General features: G+C 43.4%; 1 protein-coding gene across 1 annotated transcript in view; it reads left to right on the top strand.

The window, feature by feature from the left end:
* The window catches only part of TAOK3 (TAO kinase 3), a 115,705-nt gene that overhangs the window by 21,928 nt on the left and 67,216 nt on the right, over positions 1–26,561 (top strand). The window contains 7 exon segments of the mRNA XM_032229324.1: positions 11,760–11,871; positions 15,144–15,247; positions 16,293–16,510; positions 18,792–18,863; positions 21,808–21,909; positions 23,691–23,736; positions 26,216–26,312. Of these exon segments, the coding sequence (XP_032085215.1) occupies positions 16,391–16,510; positions 18,792–18,863; positions 21,808–21,909; positions 23,691–23,736; positions 26,216–26,312 (437 nt within the window). The 5' untranslated portion in view covers positions 11,760–11,871; positions 15,144–15,247; positions 16,293–16,390.

Raw genomic sequence — 26,561 nt, forward strand, 5'->3', positions numbered from 1 at the left:
CCGCGTTCGACTAGAGGGCGCTCGACGAAACTGCGTAGCTGACGTCATCACAGCGCGACAACAGCGTGGAGAAAAAAGCACGCTGTAAACGCTAAACCTAAAATTAACCCCTAAACCTAAACCTAACCCCCCTAAACCTAATCCTAAACCTAACCCTTAACCTAACCCTAAACCTAACCCTAAACCTAACCCTTAACCTAACGCTAAACCTAATCCTAATCCTAACCCTTAACCTAACCCTAAACCTAACCCTAAACCTAACCCTTACCTTAACTTGAATCGGCTTGCTTTCAAAGCGCTATTTAAAGCGCCCTTCTTTCTCCGCGCTCGCTGTTGTCGCCCTGTTGATGACGTCAGCGACGCGGTTTAATCGGGCGCGCTTTAGTCGAGCGCGGTTTTGTCGTGCCACGTTCTAGACCAACTCCCTGTTTAGGCAGGAAACCCTATATCATTTCCGCCTTCCTCGCATGGTTTATTTCTCTCCTCCTGCCAAGTTTTAAAATAAACTCCCCCCCACCCCAAATTTTAGCTTTGCAATTTCGAAGTCTCTTGTTGGTCTCCCCCACCACACACACTTTTAGGCTGCGAAGCGAAAAACAATATGCTAACTATCTTAAATCCACCCGTCAATAAAATAGAACCCAAATCACAGGAGCTAACATTCGCTGGCATTTTTCTCTTTAGTGATAGATCGGTTAAGAAATTAATTGCTGCGCTTGTCGGCTCGAAACAGCGATAGCAACTGTTAGATTTTGAAACGGGCCCAATTCTGTCTGCAGTGACTGCACTTATGCATATGCTATCAAGATTAAGTCTGCTGACATTGTCATAATATTTTGGATATACACGTCAACATATTAATTTCCCAGCTGGTTCTCTGTCATCGGCACTCTGCCTATAAGTAAAAGCAGTATTGGAATCACAGACAGGCATTCCTTTCCCTCTCCCGTGATTATAACCTTACCCCCTTCCTTTTCCCTCCTTCCTCCATCCCTCCCCAAAACCAGGTCCTCTTGTTCATTTCCTGTAAGTTGCATGATCAGCTGGCTGGGGGATCCTGGGAGTTGAAGTCCACACATCTTAAAAGGTACGAAGGTTGAGAAGGCGACATCTTTTCAGTAGAATAGATAGTGTAGAGTGGAATGGAATGGAATGGAATAGAATTCTTTATTGACCAAGTGTGATTGGGCACACAAGGAATTTGTCTTTGGTGCATATGCTCTCAGTGTACATAAGGAGAATAAAATATATTAATCAAGAATAAAAGAATAGAATAGAATTAGAATAGAATTCTTCATTGACCAAGTGTAATTGGACACACAAGGAATTTGTCTTTGGTGCATATGCTCTCACTGTACATAAGGAGAATAAAATATATTAATCAAGAATAAAAGAATAGAATAGAATAGAATTAGAATAGAATTCTTTATTGGCCAAGCATGATTGGACTCACAAGGAATTTGTCCCTGGTGCATATGCTCGCAGTGTACATAAAAGAAAAGATACATTCGTCACAAATCATAAGATGCAACTTAATGATAGTCATAGGATACAAATAAGCAAGCAGGAAAAAATATCGGTATAAATAGAATAGAGCAAAATAAGGAATGGAATAGAATTGAATTGAATTCTTTATTGGCTAAGTGTGATTGAGCACCCAAGGAATTTGTCTTTGGTGCATATGCTCTTAGTGTACATAAAAGAAAAGATATATTTGTCATGAATCATAAGGTGCAACTCTTAATGATAGTCATAGGATACAAATAAGCAATCAGGAAAAAATATCAATAGAAATAGAGTAGAGAAGAATAGAGTAGAGTAGAATAGAATAGAACAGAACAGAACAGAACAGAATTCAATTCTTTATTGGCCAAGCATGATTGCATCCAGAATTTGTCTTTGGTGCAGATGCTCTCAGTGTACATAAAAAAAAAGATATATTCGTCACGAATCATAAGGTGCAACTCTTAATGATAGTCATAGGATACAAATAAGCAATCAAATCATACTAGGAAACAATCAATATAAATCGTAAGGATACAAGCAACCAGTTACAGTCCTGCAGTCCTAAGTGGGAGGAGAAGGGTGATAGGAACGATGAGAAGACTAATAGTAATAGTAATGCAGATTTAGTCAATAGTTTGACAGTGGTGAGGGAATTATTTGTTTAGCAGAGTGATGGCGTTCGGGGAAAAAACTGTTCTTGTGTTAAGTGGTTTTGGTGTGCAGTGCTTTATAGCGTCATTTTGAGGGTAGCTGTTGAAACAATTGATGTGCAGGATGTGAGGGGTCTGTAAATATTTTCCTGGCCCTCTTTTTGACTCGTGCAGTGCACAGGTCCTCAATGGAAGGCAGGTTGGCAGTAATTGTTTCTTTCTGCACTTCTAATCATTCTCTGGTGGCGCGGTGGTTAAATGCAGCACTGGTGGCTGACTGCTAGATCAGCAGTTCAGCGGTTCAAATCTCACCGGCTCAGGGTTGACTCAGCCTTCCATCCTTCCGAGGTGGGTAAAATGAGGACCCGGATTGTTGTTGGGGGCAATATGCTGACTCTGTAAACCGCTTAGAGAGGGCTGAAAGCCCTATGAAGCGGTATATAAGTCTACTGTTATTGCTCTGAAATCTCTGTCTGTCTTGTTGGGTTGCAGAACCAAACCAGACAGTGATGGAGGTGCAGATGAGAGACTCAGTCATTCCTCTGTAGAACAGAATCAGCAGCTCCAAATTGCCAAGGTTAAGGAACTTAAAGCCTGCCGACTGGGGGATTCTGGGAGTTGAAGTTCACACGTCTTAAAGTGACAAAGGCTTAGAGGCCACACCTTTTCAAGTTGCCAAGGTTGGGAAACACGCAGCATGCTGGCTGAGGAATCCTGGGAGTTGAAGTCCATGGGTCTTGAAGTCGCCAAGGTTGACAAAACACTTCTTCAGAGTAAGGCCGAGCAAACTTCTTGTAAAGAAAGTTGCTCTCCGTTGCAATGTTTGTTTCTCTGCCCCTGTTAATCCATCTGGAAGTTGAAATATTTTGCTGGAGGGTTCAGGGAAACTGTTCATGCAGATTTGGGGCAAATGTCGGGGAGAGATTGACCAGTAATGGAAGGAGTCATAATATCTGGACACTTCATTCTGCTGATAATACTGCATAACTACCACACCCTCAAGGTTGAGCTGGAGTCAAAAATGTGTTGGCTCTTGGAAGAAAAAGAGTTTTTAAAGCAGGAATGTTGTAAGCTGGGTACACACTTTCTCCGTTACTGTATAGTCACGAGAGTCAATAATCCAGGGTTAGATCTCACAAATGAAGGCAAATATGGGTGCCCCAGGAGAACTTGCAGGATCAAATCTGGGTCAATCACAGGGACTAGAGGTTTAGTCTTCCGAGCTTTTAAATTCATGCTGGAGCCCATCCTCAGTGAACTTCTCTCTACAAGAATGTGTGCTTTGGGCTAGTCTATTCGTAGTATTTATGTGGTGCCTTGTTGGATGTGGTTTCTTCTTGGTTGATTGAGGTGTTGATGGGCAACTTATTAACTTGTTGGCTGTTGTTTCCTTGTGCTGCCAAGTTCTCAGCTCCTGACAGGCTGGTGGTAAATCAGCCCTCCTGTTGACTGGCAAGGGGCCCGTTTCCCAGGCTTCAATCATTTCCCGGGCTGTTTTTGTACCTGCTCGGCCAACAATCATCATAGCTGCGGAAGTGAATGGGCGTCTTGTTCATTGCAATGTGACGCTGCCAATGAGTTCGGGTCTCCACATCTGACCACTCACTTGTGTTCTTGCAATCTCATTAGCATCCTCCTCGTCCGTCTTGCATAGTCACCATGGCAATCCACAGAGGGGATCCAGTAGGTTACCTTGGAAGTGTCTCTCACCTCCAAGCAATTTTTGCAATCCATGACCCAATCACTTCGGTCCCGGTGACTGAGCCAGCAGATTGGATGCTGGATTTGATCTGTTGTATCCAACCCAGCCCATTGGTATTTCCTCAACCAATCCAAGTTTGCCTATCGCATTCGGTTTTTCACCGCCTTCCTCCCTTTTCTTCTTCTGTGGATTCGACCCAAAGAACTTGCAGATCCAGAGTGGTTGTGTATTCTTAAATGCAAAGAATACACACCCTTCATTCAGTTACAGCCCAAGGAATTGGGTTTTTTCCCTTCCTAGGTTGAAGGGCCGTTGTTCCGACCTAGGCTTCCTGACACAGTGAAAAGCACATGCATAGTCCCCCAACCTCTCTTTTTTATTTCAAAGGCTGTGAATTATGTTCTTTCACAGCTTGTAAAGAGTCTTACAGTAGTCTGTCAAAGTCTTTCGCGATCAGGCTGATAAGCACCCACCTTTATCTTTCTTGAAATGCTGCCAAAGACTTAACTGGCAATTAGCTTGGTAAGGACACACAGAGCAAAGAGTCAAAACGGAGCTTCAGAAGGTGAACTGATCAGCATGAACCAAGTTGCTTCCTGCAAAGGCTCAAGTGCCTTTGCTCTTCCTTTATGTCCTATGGGAGGGGTCAATCACTTCCAAGCCTTACTCCCGAGTCGTCCCTTCTGTCTTAACTGTTCTTGCCTTCTGGCAGCTCTGCGCATGCACACACTGGGAACAGGCTCCCCCTGTTCCTCAGCCTCGCTGATGTCTGACTCCGGAGGCTCTCGAGGCAGCACATAGCTCCTTGGTGGCCCTGGCCCCCTCTCTGCCTCCGACACAGAGCCCTCGTCCGAGCTTTCCCCAGACTCCAGGACTGGCGCATGTTCCTCCCCAACCTCCTCACTGTCCGAATCTGCTGCCAGCTCTGCAGACCGCCGGTGGGCCACAATAGCCGTTGGGTTTGTGACCATCCAAAATGAATGAATCCGCTTCCCTTTGTTCTTTTGGCAAGTTCCCCTTTGATGATATGTGGTGTTGCTGTTCATGAATAATGAGCAAGTAGCAAGAATGCAAGGGACTCAAGAGAACATCTCCACTGGGCATATCATGAATCATAGAATGGGAAGGGACCAGTTGGGCTGCTGGGTCCGGCCATCTGCTCAGTATAAGAAAACCTCCCTGAGAGACGGCTGCCTAAGTTGTGCTTGGTCACACCCAGAGAAAGAAGGTTCACGACCTCCAATAGGGCTGTTCCCACTGTTGGATTGCTTCCCTGGTGAGAAACCTCAAGGAGAATCTGTCCTAGGTACGTTGAACAGTCTTAAGATCAGCCCTACGCCGTCCGTCCCCGTAGTAGAAATCAGCTCCATAGGAATCTAACCTAACTATCAGATATCAGCCTAAAGCTATCAGCCAAAGTATCAACCTAAAACTTTCAACCAAATGATCAAGAATCAATCTAAAACTATTAACTGAAAATATGAAATATGAAGTTGACACTCTCAACTAAACTATCAAGAATCAACTTCCAACTATCAAGCATCAACTAAAATTGTCAACCAAACTATCTAGATTCAGCCTAAAACTGTCAGCCAATCAAGCATCAACCTAAAACTCTCAACCAAACTATCAAGAATCAACCTCAAACTATCAAGCATCAACTAAAATTGTCAACCAAACCATCTAGAATCAACCTCAAACTCTCAACCGATCAAGAATCAGATCAAGAATCAACCTAAAACACTCAACTGATCAAGAATCGACCTAAAACTCTCAACCAATCAAGAATCAAGCTAGATCCAACCTAGAACTAAGGAGAAATTTCCCAACAGTGAGAACAATTAATTATGTGGAACAGAAGTTGCCTCCAGAAGTTGTGGATGCTCCAACACTGGAGGTGTTTAAGAAGAGGTTGGAGAACCATTTGTCTGAAATGGTAGAGGATCCCGTGCCTGAGCAAGGAGTTGGATTAGAAGACCTCTATGGTCCCTTCCAACTCTGTTGTTCTGTAAATTTTGGACTTCTTGGCATCCTGCAAGAACTTATCTTAAACTGTAGATCAGGGGCCTCCAAATTTGACAACATTAAGACTTGTGGACTTCAACTTGAGGGCTTCAGCTCCCAGAATTCCCCATCCAACATGCCTGGCTAAGGGATTCTGGGAGTTGAAGTCCACAAGTCTTAAAACTACCATATTTGAAGACCACTGCTCTAGAACATCTGTGGCCTTTAGAGGTCCTGTCACCCAGAAGATGTGAACTAGGCAACTGTAATAAACCTGCCCACCAAGTGGTATCTTTCTAACAGGTAAACCAGTCCCTGAATTTAGTTGAAAATAACCAAACGACAGCACAAAGTAGATGTCTTTTGACAGAAGACGCTTGAGTTCTTCTTGAGTTACGTGAAGGAGGGATGGACTCATTGGTGTTCATCTTCTGAAGTTTGCTTTTGTTTCCCGCATACTTGTCTTTCAACCCAGGGGTTCTGCTAAGCCCAACCTGTCCTTTCCTTACTGAGTCATATCTTCCTTTCGCTTGCAAAACCAACAACTGGGATCTTAGGTGGGGCCTGCAGTATGTGATGGAGAAAAATCTGAAGATGCCTACAGATGGGTGGGATGATGCCCTGGAGCCTTTTGTCAGCCTCTTCAGCCCTTGGCTCGCTTTTCCAAAGAATGGGGCATGATGCCTTGATTCCTGGCCTGCTTCATAAACAGGCTTCTCTCTGTCTTCTTCTTCTTCTTCTTCTTCTTCTTCTTCTTCTTCTTCTTCTCCTTCTCCTTCTCCTTCTCCTTCTCCTTCTCCTTCTCCTCCTTCTCCTCCTCCTCCTCCTCCTCCTCCTCCTCCTCCTCCTCCTCCTCCTCCTCCTCCTCCTTCTTCTTCTTCTTCCAGGCTGCTTCCAAGAGGACAAAATATTTAGATCAGGTTGTGATTATCTCTAGGGATGATGACTTACTATGACCCATCTATTTGTAGTAGTTTAATATATTTGGTATGTACACGTGACTTAATCAGTATTCTGTTCTGTTCTATTCTATTCATTTTTTTATATTCTATTCTATTCCATTCTAATCTATTCATTTCAATTCGATTCTACTCTACTCTTCTATTCTCCTTCCTTATTCTATTCTATTCTATATTATTCTATTCTATTCATTTCCTATATTCTATTCTATTCATTTCCTATATTCTATTCTATTCAGTCTGTCCTATTCATTCTTTTCTATTTTCTATATTCTATTCTATTCCTTATTCTTTTATTCTATATTATTCTATTCATCTCCTATATTCTATTCTATTCAGTCTGTTCTATTCATTCTTTTCTATTCATTTTCTATATTCTATTCTATTCCTTATTCTATTCTATGCTATATTATTCTATTCTATTCATTTCCTATAGTCTAGTCTATTCATTTCCTATATTCTATTCTATTCTATTCATTTCCTATAATCTAATTTATTCATTTACTATATTCTAATCTATTCATTTACTATATTCGTCTATTCAGTCTGTTCTATTCATTCTTTTCTATTCATTTTCTATATTCTATTCTATTCTATTCTTTTCATTCTATTCTATTCCTTTTTCTATATTCTATTCTATTCCTTAGTCTATTCCTTTTCTATATTCCATTCCACTCCACTTCACGCCAGGTTGACGCACCCTTCCATCCTTCCGAGATGGAAAATGAGGAGCCAGATTGTTGGGGGGCAAAATGCTGACTTTGTAAACCGCTTAGAGAGGGATGTAAAAGCACTGTGAAGCGGTCTATAAGTGCTATTGCTATTCTCTCCCCTCCATAGAACATAGAATATTAGGGTAAGAATGGACCTTGAAGGTCTATTAGTCCAACCTCCGACAAAATGGTTGTCCAATCCCTTCTTAGAAACCTCTAGTGATGAAGCACCCACCACCTCTGAACGCAAACCGTTCCGCTGTTTTCAATCCTAGGTTGCATCTCTCTTTAACGATCTCCCACCTGTTACTTCTTGTCCTGTAAATCTTCTTCTTGGCTGGGTGAAGTTGCCCGTGATATTTCTGAAGGCATCTGACAAGACTTCAAAGTCTTCACATCAGGGTAATCCCATTCCCCCACCCCCAGTCAACCTTTTCATCTTTCTGTTTGTTGAACAGATTGGTTGGCCAAGGCGTTTAGAATAATAAACCATGAAAATAGGAAGCTTACCCGAGAGTAAGCCAACACTTTGTTTTTGACAGCAAGTAGGTGTAAGACTTGCTACTGATTGTTTCTCCGTTAATCGTCTCTCACCTCCGTGGAGTTAACGCAAACTCTTTGTATTCCCGGATTGGACAGGAAGGTGTCTGGATTTTGTGTTGAAGTATTCATCTTCACAGATTATACAACAGGTTTGCTAGTCTGTGGAGATTCTCAGCCATCCGGGTCATGGTTGCCCCAAAGTTGCTTTTTTTCAAGAGGCAACTGGATATTCTGGTTTTTTCTTTTGGAGACATTTCGCTTCTCATCCAAGGAGCTTCTTTAGCGAATAGAAGGATTTATATTCCTTGGTATATGCAGTACAATGCTGTGAGCCATGTCCAGACCTGTCCATTGGGGAAACAAAACAGCCACTTCATATTCGCATGGCGCAACATAGAAGAACAAATCCAACAGGACAAGATTCAGCAGCCCGTTTACATTTAACCCACAAAGGCCACTCTTTTGAAGAAAGCAAAGTCCCATGTTTTGGACAGAGAGGACCGCTGGTTTGCAAGAGGGGTCAAAGAGGCCATCTGTGTCGAAACTGAACAGCCCTCGCTCAACAGACGGGGAGGGATATGACATCATCTATCACCGGTCTACAACACCACAGTTCCGCACCCATTTGCACTACTCAGGTGACCCTGAGGACAAAAGCTAAACCTCCAAATGGCCTCAACAACTCTCTCAAAGGATGCAAATGGCCAGCTGTCTGCAAGGAGTAGAAATCCTTCCATTCCCCACCATCCGGTCCAGAGCTGAAGAAGCTCCTTGGATGAGAATCGAAATGTCTTCGAAGAAAAACCCAGAAAGTGCAGTTGCCTCTTGAAAAAGCACCTTTGGGACAACTGAGGACAGTGATAAACCTCCAAGTGGCCTCCAAAAGGATGCAAATGACCAGCTGTCTGCAAGGACTAGAAGTCCTTCCATTCCCCACCATCTGGTCCAGAGCTGAAGAAGCTCCTTGGATGAGAATCGAAATGTCTTCAAAGAAAAACCCAGAAAGTGCAGTTGCCTCTTGAAAAAGCATCTTTGGGACAATTGAGGACACTGGTCAACCTCCAAGTGGCCTCAATGACCCTCCAAAAGGATGCAAATGACCAGCTGCCTGCAAGGAGTATAAAACCTCCAAGTGGCCTCGACAACCATCTCAAAGGATGCAAATGACCAGCTGTCTGCAAGGAGTATACAACCTCCAAGTGGCCTCAATGACTCTCTCAAAGGATGCAAATGACCAGCTGCCTGCAAGGAATATAAATCCTCCAAGTGGCCACAATGACTCTCTAAAAGGATGCAAATGACCAGCTGTCTGAAAGGAGTATACAACCTCCAAGTGGCCTCAATGACTCTCTCAAAGGATGCAAATGACCAGCTGTCTGCAAGGAGTAGAAATCCTTCCATTCCCCACCATCCTTTCCAGAGCTGAAGAAGCTCCTTGGATGGGAAGCGAAACATCTTCAAAGAAAAAACAGAAAGTCCAGCTGCCTCTTGAAAAAGCACTGAGGACACTCATAAACTTCCAAGTGGCCTCAATGACCCTCTAAAAGCGATGAGAAGAGAGAGCTCCAAAGAAGGATAATGGCCCCAGTTGCGCCAGCTTCAGGGTTGAGAGCAGCCCTGTGCCGTAGCTTCAGCCTGTCTGAAAACTCCCTGCGGATGAGTAAGATGGAAGAACGTCAGTCTGACTCATATGTTTGGATAGATGTCCACCCCCAGCAAATCTGAAGTGGGGGGGGGAAGCTGGAGGAAAGGCCAATGACGTGGTGAGTGCATCATGGTTTGCATGGCTTCCGCACCGAGCCGAACTGTGTGGGCAGCCCCCCCTCTGCATTCATCCTTAGTCACATCGTCAGATGCTTAGCAAGCCCTCATCTGGCCACAGACCCTTTCTAGAAGCATCCTTTGGGAAAGAGGAAAGCACGGGATTTCAAAACAAGACCGCAGTTGACAGGAACCAAGGCAAGAAGCAACGGTGGGGGGGGGGAACTAATCAAGGAGAGGAGCAATCTAGAACTAAGGAGGGATTTCCCGACTGTGGGAACAATTAACATGTGGAACAACTTGCCACCAGAAGTTGTGAATGCTCCAAGGCTGGAAGTTATTTTCAGAAGAGAATTGACAGCTATTTGTTGTGGAGGGTCTCCTGCCTAAGTAGGGGGTTGGATTAGAAGACCTCCAAGGCCCCTTCCAACTCTGTTACTCTCCGTTGCTCTCTGCTCCCCTTGGGTGAAGGAAGGGGCCATCTTTTTAAAAGCAAAGAGGAAAAATACCCAAGAGGTGGTGAAATGGTAGGTCCCGTAAATTGTTCAAAAGGGGGCCCCTGACCCTTAAGAATGTGTGATACGTGTTGTGGTCCAGCAGGAGCCATTGGAGCTGCCACCAGACTCCGACAGCGAGGGGCCCTATGAGTCGGCTCCGGAGGATGTGGAGGACCCTGGACAGGATTCCAACTCCGAGCAGGGTGCAGAGAGGCTGGTTGGCCACCAGGAGGCACCTGAGCCTTGGACCAGTGGGGAGGAGACAAGGGAGAGTGAGCCGGAGAGTGAGTTGTTCCTGGATGCACGCCATCGAAGAGCTACTCAGCGTCAGGAACAATTACGCAATTACAGGAGGTAATTGTGCTCAGCTGGTGGTCATTAGGCTCCTCTCCAGACTATAAAAAGGCTACTTGTGCACACGCCCCTCTTTGCAGAAGTCAACACAGAATCAAATGTCGGAGAACTTTGTAGGAGTTTGGCAGGCTGGATTGCTGCCAAGCCTTATCTGTGTTTATTGCTGCCCAAGCTTGTCTGTGCTGGGTTGCTGTCAAGGACCTGTTTGTCTGTTAATTAAATGCTGTAATTTATCTCTGGCTCGGAGTGTGCTTTGGTGCGGAACGAAGGGGGTCAGAACAGATACGTATGTAGGAATTGGATATGTATTGGTATGATTAGTAATTACCGTATTTTTCAGAGTATAACACACCTTTTTCCCTCAAAAAAGAGGCTGAAAATCTGGGTGCGTCTTATACACTGAACACAGCATTTTAGGCTTCCCGAAACCCCCCCCCCCTTTGCAAAAATGGTCATGCATAGCCTTTAGGAGGCTTTCATAGTGCTCCTGGGGGGCTGGGGATGGCAGAAATGAGCAAAACCTCACCCCCAGCTCCCAGGAGCACTCTGGAAGCCTCCTAAATGCTGTCTATGCCCTTTTTTAAAGGGAAAAATGGCCCTGTTTTTGTGAAAAACGGACTGTTTTTTGCTCGTTTTTGCCCCCCCCCCAAGCACTCTGTAAGCCCCCTAAAGGCTATTCATGCCTTTTTTGGGGAGGGGAAATGGGCCCATTTTCGTGAAAAATGCGCCGTTTTGGGGAGGTTTCCAGAGTGCAAAACCTTTTTTTTTTATTTGCCTCTTCAAAACCTTGGTGCGTTTTATACTCCGGTGTGTCTTGTATATAAAAGAAAGGATCAACAGACAGGAAATCTGACTGGCTGCACACACCTATGTAATGGATATAAAATGTAGTTGTTCTAAGATTTAATCACTATACGGAAACGTTTATGCCAGAAATGTCTAACGTTTTTAATTATCTAATAAAAAAACTTTATAATAATTTTTTTTAAAAGGGGTAGGGCATGATCTAAAAGACGTTGTTACCATGTATTTCTTATTTTAATTCTGGCTGCTTTCTCCTTCTCTTGCAGGTCAGAAAAATCAGCATATAGAGAGCCAACCGAAACTACGGAAGAAAAATCCTGACCTTTTGCCGAAATGCGTTTGAGCCGTAGACTGTGGTTAATGCCGTAGTTGTGCCAGGTAGGTGAAGAATGTGAGCATGGGTCTTGCTGCTCTTCCAGGGAGTCCTCGACTTATGGCCACAAGGGAGCCCCAGATTTCTGTCGCTAACCGAGCCTTCAAACAAACACGAGCTTCATCCATATCCTTTCTTAATCCCTTCTGGAGTTCACTTCCTGACCACATTTGGGATACAGGCACTTCCTGATTTAGGAGCACGATGGAGCCGTGCTAATGTCTGTTGCTAAACAAGACAGGTGTTCAGTGAGTTTTGGGCCCATTTTACTACCTTCCTTGCCACCATTGTTAAGCGGATCACTGCAGCTGCTTAGTTAGTAAGACTTGTTAAGGTTGAATCTGGCTTCCCCATTGACATGGCTTGTCAGAGGGTCGCTAAAACGGGATCGCACGACCCCGGGACACTGCAGCCGTCATAAATAAGAGTCAGGTGCCAAACATCTGAATTTTAACCATGTGATCATGGGGAATCCTGCAATGGTCGTAAGTGTGAAGACCATTTTAATGTAAGCTGATTAATGTATATTTAAAGTAAGAATAAAGATCTATTCCATTCTATTCTCCTTCCTTCTTTCCTTATTCTATTCTGTTCCATTCTTTCTTCTCTTCTTTATTCTATTAAATTCTAATTCTTTTAATTCTTATTCTGTCCTGTCCTATTCTATTCTATTCTATTCCATTCCTTTCTTTCTTCTCTATTCTATTAAATTCTAATTCTATTAATTCTTATTCTATTATGTTCTGTCCTATTCTATTCTATTCCATTCCATTCTATTTCTCTTCTCCTCTCCCCTCTCCTATTCTATTCTATTCCTTATTCTATTCTATTCTATTCTTCTATTATATTAGTCTATTCTATTTATCTCTTCTCTTTTCTATTCAATTCTAATTCTATTAATTCTTATTCTGTCCTGTCCTATTCTATCCTATTCCATTTCATTCCATTCCTTTCTTTCTTCTCTATTCTATTAAATTGTAATTCTATTAATTCTTATTCTATTCTGTTCTGTTCTGTCCTATTCTATTCCATTACATTCTATTTCTCCTCTCCTCTTCCCTCCCCTCCCCTGTTCTATTCTATTCTATTCCTTATTCTATTCTATTCTATTCTTCTATTATATTAGTCTATTCTATTTTTCTATTCTCTTTTCTATTCAATTCTAATTCTATTAATTCTTATTCTATTCTGTTCTGTTCTGTCCTATTCTATTCCATTACATTCTATTTCTCTTCTCCTCTCCACTCCTCTTCCCTCCCCTCCCCTGTTCTATTCTATTCCTTATTCTATTCTATTCTATTCTTCTATTATATTAGTCTATTCTATTTATCTCTTCTCTTTTCTATTCAATTCTAATTCTATTAATTCTTATTCTATTCTATTCTGTTCTGTCCTATTCTATTCCATTACATTCTATTTCTCTTCTCTCCTCTCCTCTTCCCTCCCCTCCCCTCCCCTGTTCTATTCTATTCTATTCCTTATTCTATTCTATTCTTCTATTAGTCTATTCTATTTATCTCTTCTCTTTTCTATTCAATTCTAATTCTATTAATTCTTATTCTGTCCTGTCCTGTCTTGTCCTCTCCTATTCCTTATTCTATACTGCAACAGTTGTAAATAGGAAATATTTTTCCCAGTTCCGCTTTAACTTCGAACGGACACTAAACAATCTGTTGTTAAGTCAACTATACCTAAAAATGTCCTCATTGTAGGGTTCTTCTCAGGAGATTTTTTCCCCCCTTCCTGGAAACAGGAGAAACCAGACTGTTTCCAGGGGGAGAATGAGATAATTAAAAACCAGATGAACTCATGACTAATGAAATGCATGTTCCGTATATGAGGACATCTCCAAAATTCTGTTCTCCTTTTAAAAAAAATGAAATGAAAGAAATGCAATCTGTATATATAAAAGCCAAATACCACTCACTCATCACGAAATCTCCAGAACCGTAAAGCCTACAAACCTGAAATTTGGCCCGTATGTTCCTCTTGGCTTCTAGGCGCTCGCTAAGAAAGGATTTTTCGAAATGACCATCAGATCATCAGTATTCCTTATACAGTATTATATTAACATTAACATCGAGTTAGACTTAGGAGTTGGGCGTTAAGGAGTTAGACTTAGCATCGATGCTAAGGAGTTCTACTCCCCCTCCCCACCTGAAAAGAACTCTGTTCCAACTTCCAACCAGTTGCCAGATATTTCCACGCTCTGATGCTAAGGAGTTAAACGTTCTACTTCCCCCTCTTTGACTGATCTCACAAATTGTCTGTCTTAGCAGCCATCTTCTCCTTTCCTCTGTCGTGTTTTCCAAAATATCCTGATTTCCCCCCTCCCCCTCAGTTTTCTCCCATTCAAATGCATATCTGTCGAAATGAGTCACTCCCGTTGGGACGGATGATGTCACTTCATTTTTTACTTGGGCCTTCAGCATCCCGGCATCTTGTAGCTTGCGTCCCCAGGCGAAGCACAGATGTCTGACGGTCATTTGAGGATTTTTTTTCTTAAAAATATAATTTTGGTGAGGTAATGCTTAACAAGATAAAAACAAATACGTGGACTTGGCAAAAGTTCGCTTCCTGGCCGCTCGAAAGCTACAAAGCCACTGAAAACAAAGACTTGTGACTGTTTTTCACACTTAACGACCGTTGCAACGTTCCCACGGTGACATGATCAAAACTGGGACATTTGGCCAATGACTCGAACTTATGACGGTCGCTGGGTTGTGTGATTCCCCTTTTGCGACCTTCTGACAAGCAAAATCAATGTGGGAATCAGATTCACTTTAACAACCCCTGTGACTAACGTAAGAACTGCAACAATTCGCTTTACAGCGGTGGCAAGAAAGGTCATTAAATGGGGCAAAACTCACTTAACTGTCTCACTTAGCCACGAACATTTGGGCCTCAGTTGTGGTCATACGTCAAGGACCACCTGACAAATATTTTAAAGGAGACAAAAAAAATGTCATGTAAATGGGTCTTTTAAAGCGGTTTGAATGAACCTATTACATTTAATTGGGGAGCAATCCCATCCGATAACTTTTGCTCTTAAAAGGAAAGGAATACAAAGTTATCTTATTTGATTAAGTTCAAAATATAGATGTTATTGCTGGTAAGTCTCAATGGACTTTTGTCGGTTAGGACCGAATAACTAGGCTTTAAAATTTTATTGATAGAGAAGAGTTGAGATATTCTACCCTTTCTAATCCTCAAACCCAATAATTATAAGTTCATTTCTCTCTCTCTCTCCCTCTCTCTCTCTCTCTCTCTTTTTTAGCAAAAGAAGTTTCTAGGCCCTGATAAATTGTTGATCTTTCTGTAATCAAGTCAATTTTTGTCATCCCTGCCAATTTTGACTTCTTCAGCAACCATTCTTCCATTGTGAGTATTTCAGAGTCTTTCCTTATACAAGACTCGGAACCATAATCTTCTTCTGTCTTCTATATATATAAAAATGGCTGTGTATGTGTGTGAGTGTTCCAGCATAACTCTAGAATGCCTTGAGCAATTTCAGCCAAACTTGGTGCACTTACACTCTGGAAACAAATACTGTCGGGGATAAGACACCCCTAAAGCCCCTCGGGGTGTGTATTCTGTTAAGATACAGCCTGTTGTGCCTTAAAATGGCTTCTACTGTACTGCCATAAAATGGCTTCTACTGTACAGCGCAGTGGAGTTGCCATGGTGATGGTTTCCCAGTACCCCACAAGGGGGCTCCCTCTGGTAAGGGGGAAAATCCAACATTCAAAATTACCTTCGGTCTGGATATTTCCCCCCTATAAATAAATATCCGGGCAACTCCGGGTTATCAGCCCTAGTCATATATAAAAACAATCTTCCATGGCTCTTATCTAATTCACCATCCATTCATGTTTTGATAGTTTAATTATTATTTTTTACTACTTTCATAAGCCGCTTGGAGGTACCTTGTAGGGGAGAGATAGCGACATAAAAATGGAGAAAGGCGAATCCCTGCAGTTGTTAAGTGAGTCACACAGTTGTAAAGTGAACTTGGCTTCCCCCTTGACTTCCCTTGTCAGAAGGGTCATAAAAGGGGATCGCGTGACAACCCCCCCCCCCCCAAGAATTCTGCCACCACCATAAATAGGCATCAGTGTGCCAAGCTTGCCGATTTTGATCCCGTGACTACAGGGATGCTGCAACGGTCATAAGTGTGAAAAAGGGTCATAAGTGTGAAAAAGGGTCATAAGTCCCGTTGTAGCTTCGTGCGGTCGCTATCATAATCTTTTAATGACCCCATAGTCCCTTGTGGGGTGGAGTCTGGGCGACTGAATGGAGCTGAGTGTTTCTTGGCCGGATGCCCTTCCCTGTTGCCAATGGGGAGTTTTGTTCGGCAGATCTCAGCGTGTCCAGAAAGAGAAAACTTGGGTTCACCGCTTTGGAGGGTTTTTTTTTTTTTTTTTAGCCTGGAAGGCTCTGAAGCCCTCGAAAATCCCACCGTCAATGAAGGAAGAAACCGCCTTGGATTTTCAAGTGTGGGCGAGGTCCTGATTCTCTCCCAACATGCGTAAGGGGGCACCCAAGGACCCGGATATCGCCGACCTCTTCTACAAAGATGATCCTCAGGAGCTGTTCATGGGTTTACATGAAATCGGGCATGGAAGTTTTGGAGCGGTTTATTTCGTAAGTAGCTTGTGCTTTCCGTTCTCTCTCTCCCTTCCTCTCCCTCTCTCTCCGTCCCTCCCTCTCTTCCTCTCTCCCTCCTCCCTCTCTCTGCCACCCCTGCTCTTTCTCTCTTTTCCTCTCCATCCCTCTTTCTTCCCCTCTCTCTTCCTCTTCTTTCCCCTCTCTCTGCCTGCCTCCACCGCTCCCTCTTTCCCTCTCTGTCCCTTCCTCTCTTCTTCCCCTTTTCTCCCTCCCCATCTCCCCTCTCCATCCCCATCTCCTTCACTCCCTCTTTTCCTCTCTTCCTCTCTATTTCTCCTTCCTTTCCCTTCCCCTCTTCCTCTCTCCCTTCCTCTCCCCCCTCTCTCTCCTCCTGTCCCTCCCTCCCCTCTCCCTCTCTGTCTGTCTCTCTTCCTGCCCCTCTCCTTCTCTTCTTCTCCCCACTCTCCCCACCTCTCCCTCTCCATGTCCTCCTCTGTCTGTCTGCCTCTCTCCTCCTGTCCCCCTTCTCCCTTTCTCTCTCTCTCTCCTCCGTGTTCCTCTTCCTCTCTCCATCTCTCCCTCTGTCCATCACCTCTAAAGCATTCATTTGTGGCCCATATCTCTGCTCTCCTAAGCAATTTAGCAATATTGGTAGAGGACAGTGTTTCCCAATCTTGGTAGCATGAAACAGCATGGGGACTTCAGCATTTTGAGAATTGAAGATCACATCTCTTCAAGTTGCCAGGGTTGAGAAAAACATGGGTGTCTTACCTCCTCCTCCAACTGCAATTGCTTCTAGATCTAGATCTGTGAACTTGGAGAATTCTCCTCCAGATATACTGTTTAAGGGAGATTCTTCCTAAGAAGATACAATAATGCAATAGCAGAGTTGGAAGGGACCTTGGAGGTCTTCTAGTCCAACCCTCTGCCTAGGCAGGAAACCCTATACCGTTTCAGACAAATGGCTATCCAACCTCTTCTTAAAGACTTCCAGTCTTGGGGCATTCACAACTTCTGGAGGCAACTTCTGTTCCACTGATTAATTGTTCTCACTGTCAGGAAATTTCTCCTCAGTTGTAAGTTGCTTCTCTCCTTGATTAGTTTCCACCCATTGCTTCTTGTCCTGCCTTCAGGCCTTTTGGAGAATAGCTTGACTCCCTCTTCTTTGTGGCAACCCCTGAGATATCGGAACACTGGTATCATGTCTCCCCTAGTCCTTCTTTTCATTAGACTAGACATACCCAGTTCCTGCAACCGTTCTCCACATCTTTTCTACACGATAGTTGATTTAAAGGCGAAATTTCATTCATGCATTCCCCCCCCCCCCAAAAAAAAATTCCTGGAATTTTTCATCCCTTGAGAGAATTAATTTTGAGCACCTGACACCAGCGGTGGTGTTCTTTTTATATATAGCCTTTATTGTCATGGTACAAAATAAATGCAATGAAATTGGTTATTCAGCCGGTGTTTTTCCAGAGTTCCAGAAAGAAAAAAAATTGCAGACTGCAGGAACCATTTGCACAGAGGACACATGTTGTGGCAGGAGCTGTTGGAGCTGCCACCAGACTCCGACAGTGAGGGGTCCTATGAATCGGCCCTGGAGCATGTGGAGGACCCTGGACAGGGTGCCGACTCTGAGCAGGGTGCAGAGAGGCTGGTTGGCCATCAGGAGGCGCCTGAGCCTTGGACCAGTGGGGAGGAGACAAGGGAGAGTGATCCGGATGCCAGCAGTGAGTTGTTCCTGGATGCCCAGCACCGAAGAGCTAATAGGCACCAGGAACAGTTGCGCAAGTACAGGAGGTAATTGCACTCAGCTGGTGGTCATTAGGCTCCTCTCCAGACTATAAAGGACTGCTTGTGCACACACCCCTCTTGCAGAAGTCAACGCAGGAGCTAATGTGGGTGAACATTATTGTGAGCTTGGCAGGCTGGATTGCTGCCAAGCCTTATCTGTGCTGGATTGCTGCCAAGGACCTGTCTATTTGTTAATTAAATGCCGTAACTTATCTTTGGCTCGGAGTGTGTTTTGGTGTGGAACGAGGAGGGTCAGAACAACACAGATAAGCTTCCAAGTGGCCTCAGCGACCCTCTAAACGGGATGCAAATGACCAGCTGTCTGCAAGGAGTATAAATCCTTCCATTCCCTGCCATCCTGTCCAGAGCTGAAGAAGCTTCTTGGTTGAGAAGCGAAACATCTACAAGGGAAAAAAATAATAAAGTCCAGTTGTTTCCTGGGGGAAAAAAACCACTTTTGGAAGAAACGAGAACCTTTATTAAATTTTATTTCTCTCCCCCTCCCTTCTTCTTCCATTTCCAGGCCACCAATGCCCACACCAACGAAGTGGTGGCAATCAAGAAAATGTCTTACAGCGGAAAACAGACTAACGAGGTAAGCACAACACATTTGGCGTCTCGACATGGAGCAACACACCAATGCTCTAAAGATGCATATTATTATTTGCTGCTACTGTCGAAAAAGGAAGTTGGGTGTGTGTGTGTGGGGGGGGTAGGTATATCTGTATATATGAATTTGAATAGCAATAGCCCTTAGACTTATATACCACTCCACAGCCCTCTCTGACTGGTTTACAGAGTCAGCCTCTTGCCCCCAACCATCCGGGTCCTCATTTTACCGACCTCGGAAGGATGAAAGGCTGAGTTAACCTTGAGACGGTCAGGAACGAACGCCTGGCAGTGGGCAGAGTTAGTCTGCAATAATGCATTCAGATAGATCTAGAGACACACACAGAGAGAGAGAGAAACAGTGATAGATAGATAGATAGATAGATAGATAGATAGATAGATAGATAGATAGATGATATATAGATAGATAGATAGCAATAGCAGTTAGACTTATATACCGCTTCATAGGGCTTTCAGCCCTCTCTAAGCGGTTTACAGAGTCAGCATATTGCCCCCAACAACAATCTGGGTCCTCATTTTACCCACCTCGGAAGGATGGAAGGCTGAGTCACCCCTGAGCCGGTGAGATTTTAACCGCTGAACTGCAGAACTGCAGTCAGCTGAAGTAGCCTGCAGTGCTGCATTTAACCACTGCGCCACCTCGGCTCAGATGATAGATAGATAGATAGATAGACAGACAGACAGACAGACGTAGTAGATAGATGGCACTTGGACTTATATACCACTTCACAGCCCTCTGTAAGCGGTTTACAGAGCCAGCTTCCTGCCCCCAACAATCTGGGTCCTCATTTTACCGACCTCGGAAGGATGGAAGGCTGAGTTAACCTTGAGCTGGTCAGGATTGAACTCCTGGCAGTTGGCAGAGTTACCCTGCAATAATGCATTCAGATAGATCGAGAGACAGAGAGAGAAACAGTGAGAGAAGGATAAATAAATAGAGAGACAGACATAGATAGCAATAGCCCTTAGACTTATATACCGCTTTACAATGCTTCACAGCCCTCTCTAAGCGGTTTACAAAGTCAGCCTCTTGCCCCCCAACAATCTGAGTTCTCATTTTACCCACCTCGGAAGGAGGGAAGGCTGAGTCAACCTTGAGCTGGTCAGGATCGAACTCCTGGCAGTGGGCAGAGTTAGTCTGCAATAATGCATTCAGATAGATAGATAGATAGATAGATAGATAGATAGATAGATAGATAGATAGATAGATAGATAGACAGACAGACAGACAGACAGACAGACAGACAGACAAATGATAGATAGATAGATAGATAGATAGATAGATAGATAGATAGAAACAGTGAGAGACAGACAGACAGATAGATAGATAGGAAAATAGATAGATAGATGATAGATAGATAGATAGATAGATAGATGGATAGATGGATAGATAGATAGATGATAGATAGATAGATGATAGACAGACAGACAGACAGACAGACATAGTAGATAGATAGCAATAGCACTTGGGCTTATATACCACTTCAGAATGCTTTTATAAAAACGAACACAGGGCATGCATAGACTTTGGGAGGCTTGTACAGTGCTCCAGGGGAGCAAAAACGAGCAAAAAACGGCCAGTTTCTTGCTCATTTTTGCCCTCCCCAGCCCCCCCCCTCCCCGGGAGTACTTTGCAGGCCTCCCAAACCATCTGCACGTCCATTTTTGCAAAAGGGGCTGGGGCTTCGGGAGGCCTAAAATGCTGTATTCAGTGTATAAGACGCACCCAGATTTTCACCCTTTTTTGGTGAGTACAAGTTGCGTCTTGTACTCCGAAAAATAAGCTAAGTCTAAGTGCTATTGCTATTATTTTATTCATTTCTAAATCTGTGTGCCACCCTTCTCTCTTAGAGGCGACTTCTGTTTTATTTTCTCTTTTAATCCCAGCCGCAAAGCATTGCATAATTTATTCTGATAGCTCCGGGCAACTCTTAGCCTTGAATAAGTGCCCTTTGGTCTTTATATCTTAAAGAGATAAGGAATCATTATCATTCCTTCCTAATCTAAAACCCAGGAAGCGATGTCACTCCCAGGGACATTCCTTGCCATAAAACCTATCTGAACAAAATGCAGAAAGCATTTGACCCCAAAACCTCCACCCTTTTCCAGTTGGTCACCTTTGGAATTTTCTCTATAAAGCGAATCTTTTTTTAAAAAAATAAAGAGTTTTATTATTTTTCAGTTACAAAAATAAACATTCCATCTTTCCTTATGCAGTGTGTTATCTGGGTGCAAGTATCTCTGTGCAACATCGTTCCTCTTTTGCCATATTTTTCACATTTATATTAACCTTATTTCCCTAAGTTTAGTATTATAATATATTAAGCATTTAAACTTTATAAAACTCTCAATTTTTCTTCTTAATATCTTCTATCATGATATCATATTAACATTAAACATCATTATTCTCATCATATACATACTAACAGTTTTCATCTTATTTATATCTCTTATCTACTTATTTTTTAGCCTTCGCCATTTCCAAACTCCTTTTTTTTGGTTCTCCAACCATTGGTAAAATACTTCCCAAATCATATAATATTCAGTTTTTCTCCTCTTTCTCCTTCATTGCTAATGTTAATCTGTTCATTTCTGCACATTCTAATATTTTCCTTATCACCTTCTCATCAGTAGGAATCTCTACACTTTTCCAATGATGTGCAAATACAATTCTAGCTGCGGTTAATACATAAATGATTAAATATACATGCTCTTTATTTTAAATTTCAGGTAAGATTCCCAGCAGAAATGTTTCTGGCTTCAGCTCAATGTGTTGTTGTATCATCTGTTCCAATCATGTCTTAATTTTTGTCCAATATTTCTTTGCCTCTCCACATGTCGATAAAGCGAATGTTAAACTTTCTTTCCTTCTTTTTTCTTCTTCTTTTCCCCTCCCTTTAAATGAACAGAAATGGCAGGATATCATCAAAGAAGTACGGTTCCTGCAACAGCTGAAGCACCCCAACACCATAGAATACAAAGGCTGCTATTTGAAAGAACATACCGCCTGGGTGAGTTGCATTTCCGTGACGTTTTTGAGATGTAAGGTTCTACATTTAGACCAGAAAAACAAAACGCACAGGTTACAGCATAGGTGGGAGCAATAGCAATAGTCCTTGGACTACTCCTGCTCCTACTCCCCTTTTCCTCTTTCCCTTCTCCTTTTCTTCCACTCCACAAACCATGCTCCCTTCTAGCATTGATTAGGTTACCTAGTTGGGTCGTGAAATGTCTGCAAGAAAACCACCAAGCTCAGAGAGCACCAAGGACCCTACAGTTGTCATTGTCGTCATCCTCCTTCTCTTCCTCCTCCTCCTCTTCCTCCTCCTCCTCCTCCTCCTCCTCCTCCTCCTCCTCCTCCTCCTCCTCTTTTTCTCTTCCCCTTCTCCACTCCACAAACCACGCTCCCTTCTAGCATTGATTAGGTTACCTAGTTGGGTTGTGAAATGTCTACAAGAAAACAATCCAGATCAGAGAACACCAAGGACCCCACAGGCCTTTTCCTCCTCCTCCTCCTCCTCCTCCTCCTCCTCCTCCTCCTCCTCCTCCTCCTCCTCCTCTTCTCTTCCCCTTCTCCTTTTCCTCCACTCCACAAACCCCCTTCTAGCATTGATTAGGTTACCTAGTTGGGTTGTGAAATGTCTACAAGAAAACAATCCAGATCAGAGAACACCAAGGACCCCACAGGCCTTTTCCTCCTCCTCCTCCTCCTCCTCCTCCTCCTCCTCCTCCTCCTCCTCCTCCTCCTCCTCCTCCTCTTCTCTTCCCCTTCTCCTTTTCCTCCACTCCACAAACCACGCTCCCTTCTAGCATTGATTAGGTTACCTAGTTGGGTCGTGAAATGTCTGCAAGAAAACCACCAAGCTCAGAGAGCACCAAGGACCCTACAGTCGTCATTGTCGTCATCCTCCTTCTCTTCCTCCTCCTCCTCTTCCTCCTCTTCCTCCTCCTCCTCCTCCTTTTCTCTTCCCCTTCTCCTTTTCCTCCACTCCACAAACTCCCTTCTAGCATTGATTAGGTTACCTAGTTGGGTTATGAAATGTCTAAAGAAAACAATCCAGATCAGAGAGCACCAAGGACCCCACAGGCCTTTTTTTCCTCCTCCTCCTCCTCCTCCTCCTCCTCCTCCCCCTCCTCCTTTTCTCTTCCCCTTCTCCTTTTCCTCCACTCCACAAACCACGCTCCCTTCTAGCATTGATTAGGTTACCTAGTTGGGTTGTGAAATGTCTACAAGAAAACAATCCAGATCAGAGAGCACCAAGGACCCCACAGGCCTTTTTTTCCTCCTCCTCCTCCTCTTTTTCTCTTCCCCTTCTCCACTCCACAAACCATGCTCCCTTCTAGCATTGATTACGCTACCTAGTTGGGTCGTGAAATGTCTGCAAGAAAACCACCAAGCTCAGAGAGCACCAAGGACCCTACAATCATCATTGTTGTCATCCTCCTTCTCTTCCTCTTCCTCTTCCTCCTCCTCCTTTTCTCTTCCCCTTCTCCTTTTCCTCCACTCCACAAACTCCCTTCTAGCATTGATTAGGTTACCTAGTTGGGTTATGAAATGTCTAAAGAAAACAATCCAGATCAGAGAGCACCAAGGACCCCACAGGCCTTTTTTTCCTCCTCCTCCTCCTCCTCCTCCTCTTTTTCCTCCACTCCACAAACCCCACTCCCTTCTAGCATTGATTCCGTTACCTAGCTGGGCCGTGAAACGTCTGCAAGAAAACACTCCAGATCAGTGAGCACCAAGGATGCCGACCATTCCTTAACGGCTCCATCTCTTTCCATCTTTTCACAGCTAGTGATGGAATACTGCCTGGGATCCGCTTCAGATCTGTTGGAAGGTAAGCCTTCCGCTCTCCTACTGCGCCTTTTAGGCCACGTGGCTCAGGTTTTTAGGGAATTACATTCCACGGCAGCATTTCTTAGGCCCATCACAGTTCCTTACAGCCTCTGATGGTTTCCATCCTATGCACCGAACATCTAATTCAGCGAAATGTCTAGCTTGGAAATTCCCAGGCCAGTCTGCTTACATCTGGATTAACGGCGTGGGGTCTGGTTTCCATCTTTCCCTGCTTCAGTTGGAGGATGGCTCAGAATGACGAGAGAGAGTGGAGCAGGTCCGGAGCACTGTGTCCGAGTCTTTTTCTAACCGTCCGTTGCCAATTTCCATCTTCCTGGATCCGGCCGTGTTTGATTTCCATAGTTGGCAACTGAGGCTGGCACGTTTGGTCCAAAGAACTCTCCTCCGAGATCATTTCCTCGCACAATATTTTCATTTAAAAGCTGAAAAGGAAAGTCTGTCTTTCTTCGGTGGCACTAGGACAGGGGTCAGCAAACGTAAACACTCAAAGAGCCATTTGGACCCATTTTCCCACAGAAAAGAAAACACCGGAAGCCACAAAGGTCCTAACCGGAAGCCCCCTGTTCAATTCTGGAACGGAAGTTCAGTTCCCCCCAACATAGAGTCTCTTCCTAGCGCGGCATCCTTTTTCCTCTACCTGTCCTAACCGAAAGCCCTATCAATTGTGGAGACAACTGAAAAACCCTCCCCTTGCCATAGTCTTCTCCTGGTGCACTGTGCTTCTCTCCCCCCCTCCACCGGAAGCTCCTCTCAAAATTGTGGTGCCGACCGGTGAGGGAGCCGCAGCAGAGGGAGGAAAGAGCCACATGCAGCTCCAGAGCCACAGTTTGCTGTCCTCTGCACTAGGACAAATTCCCTGTGGTCGGTTTCCCACGCTTTATTCCCCGGGTAGTGACAGGAAGAAGGAGATATGGAGAGGAGGCTGGGCTCTTTGGCCAGGAGGAAAACAAAAAAACTTTCCCCAGTCTACATTTTAAGTGCTTTTTGGTTACAGATTTAAACCGTGTGTGGGTATGGGTGTTTGTTTGTTTTTTAAAATAATTTATTATTTTCTGCCTTTATTATTTTTATAAATAACCCAAGACTGACTCTGTGTGTGCGTGTGTGTGTGTATATGTACATATGTATATATTTTATTTCATTTCATTTTTTTTTATTTTTTTGTTTTTTTTAATTTTTATTTGTATTATTTTATTTGTATTATTTTATTTTTATTATTTCATTTTTATTATTTTATTTGTATTATTTTACTTTTATTATTTTTATTATTTCATTTTAGTTTAGTTTTATTTTTTATTTTTTATTATTTTATTTTATTTTTATTATTTTATTTGTATGATTTTACTTATTTATTTTTTTATTTCATTTTTACTATTTTATTTTATTTTATTTTATTTATTTTATTATTTCTTGCCTATTATTTTTATAAATAACCCAAAATTATGTTTGTGTGTACATACGTACATGTGTATATATTTTATCCTATTTTGTTTTATTTCATTTCATTTTTACTATTTTATTTTATTATTTCATTTCATTATTTTATTTTATTTATTATTTCCTGCCTTTATTATTTTTTATAAATAACCCAAGGCGGCAAGCATTTGTAATATTCCTTCCTCCTCCTATTTTCCTCACAACAACCACCCTATTAAGTGGTTTGAGCTGAGAAAGAATAAGTGGTCCAAAGTCACCCAGCAGACTTTCAATGCCTAAGGCAGGACTAGAACTCACAATCATCCTGGTGATTGGCCCTAAGTCACAGAGCCAGCTTTCATGGCTGAGGCAGGATTAGAACTCACCATTCCCCGGTGATTGGCCCAAAGCCGCCCAGCTGATTTTCACACCTAAGAAGGAACTAGAACTCACCATCTCCTGGTGATTGGCCCAAAACCACCCAGCCGGCTTTCATGTCTAAGGCAGAACTATAACTCACCATCTCCTAGTGATTGGTCCAAAGCCGCCCATCCAGCTTTCGTGCTTAAGAAGAAACTAGAACTCACCATCTCCTAGTGATTGGTCCAAAGCCGCCCATCCAGCTTTCGTGTTTAAGAAGAAACTAGAACTCACCATCTCCTGGTGATTGCTCCAAAGCCACCCATCCAGCTTTCGTGCTTAAGAAGAAACTAGAACTCACCATCTCCTGGTGATTGCTCCAAAGCCACCCATCCAGCTTTCGTGCTTAAGAAGAAACTAGAACTCACCATCTCCTGGTGATTGGTCCAAAGCCACCCATCCAGCTTTCATGCTTAAGAAGAAACTAGAACTCACGGCCTCCCGGTTCCGAGCCTGGTGCCTTAATCTCTCGTCTCTAAGCCAGTGTGAGACAGATCCTTCGTTAGCCTCCCTTTTAAACTTTCTGGGCCATTGAAAGGAGCGGATCTGCCTTTATTCAACCTTGTTTACACATCTTAAAAAGTTGCTAGAAACTAAAATCTGGTTTTTTTCTTCCAATCCAGTACATAAAAAGCCGCTCCAGGAAGTAGAAATTGCTGCCATTACCGACGGTGCCTTGCAGGGACTTGCGTATCTTCATTCCCATTATAAAATTCACAGGTGAGAGCAGGGGTTCCTTCTCTCGTTTATCATTTCTTGCCATTGGTTCCTCTCTGCCTCCTGCAGTCTGCCTTCCTCCTGATGTGTGAGTGTAACAGGTAGCACAGCCACAGTTAAGCCCAAACTTTCTGTGGCTAAGTGAGAATTTGTTAAGGGAGTTTTGCCTCATTTTACGACCTTTCTTGGCACAAAGTGAACCTGGCCAAGGGATTCTTATCTCAATCTCTGTTGTGGCAGTCAGCGGAGTTG

This window comes from Thamnophis elegans, chromosome 13, assembly GCF_009769535.1.
Source record: "Thamnophis elegans isolate rThaEle1 chromosome 13, rThaEle1.pri, whole genome shotgun sequence".
Taxonomy (NCBI): Eukaryota; Metazoa; Chordata; class Lepidosauria; order Squamata; family Colubridae; genus Thamnophis; species Thamnophis elegans.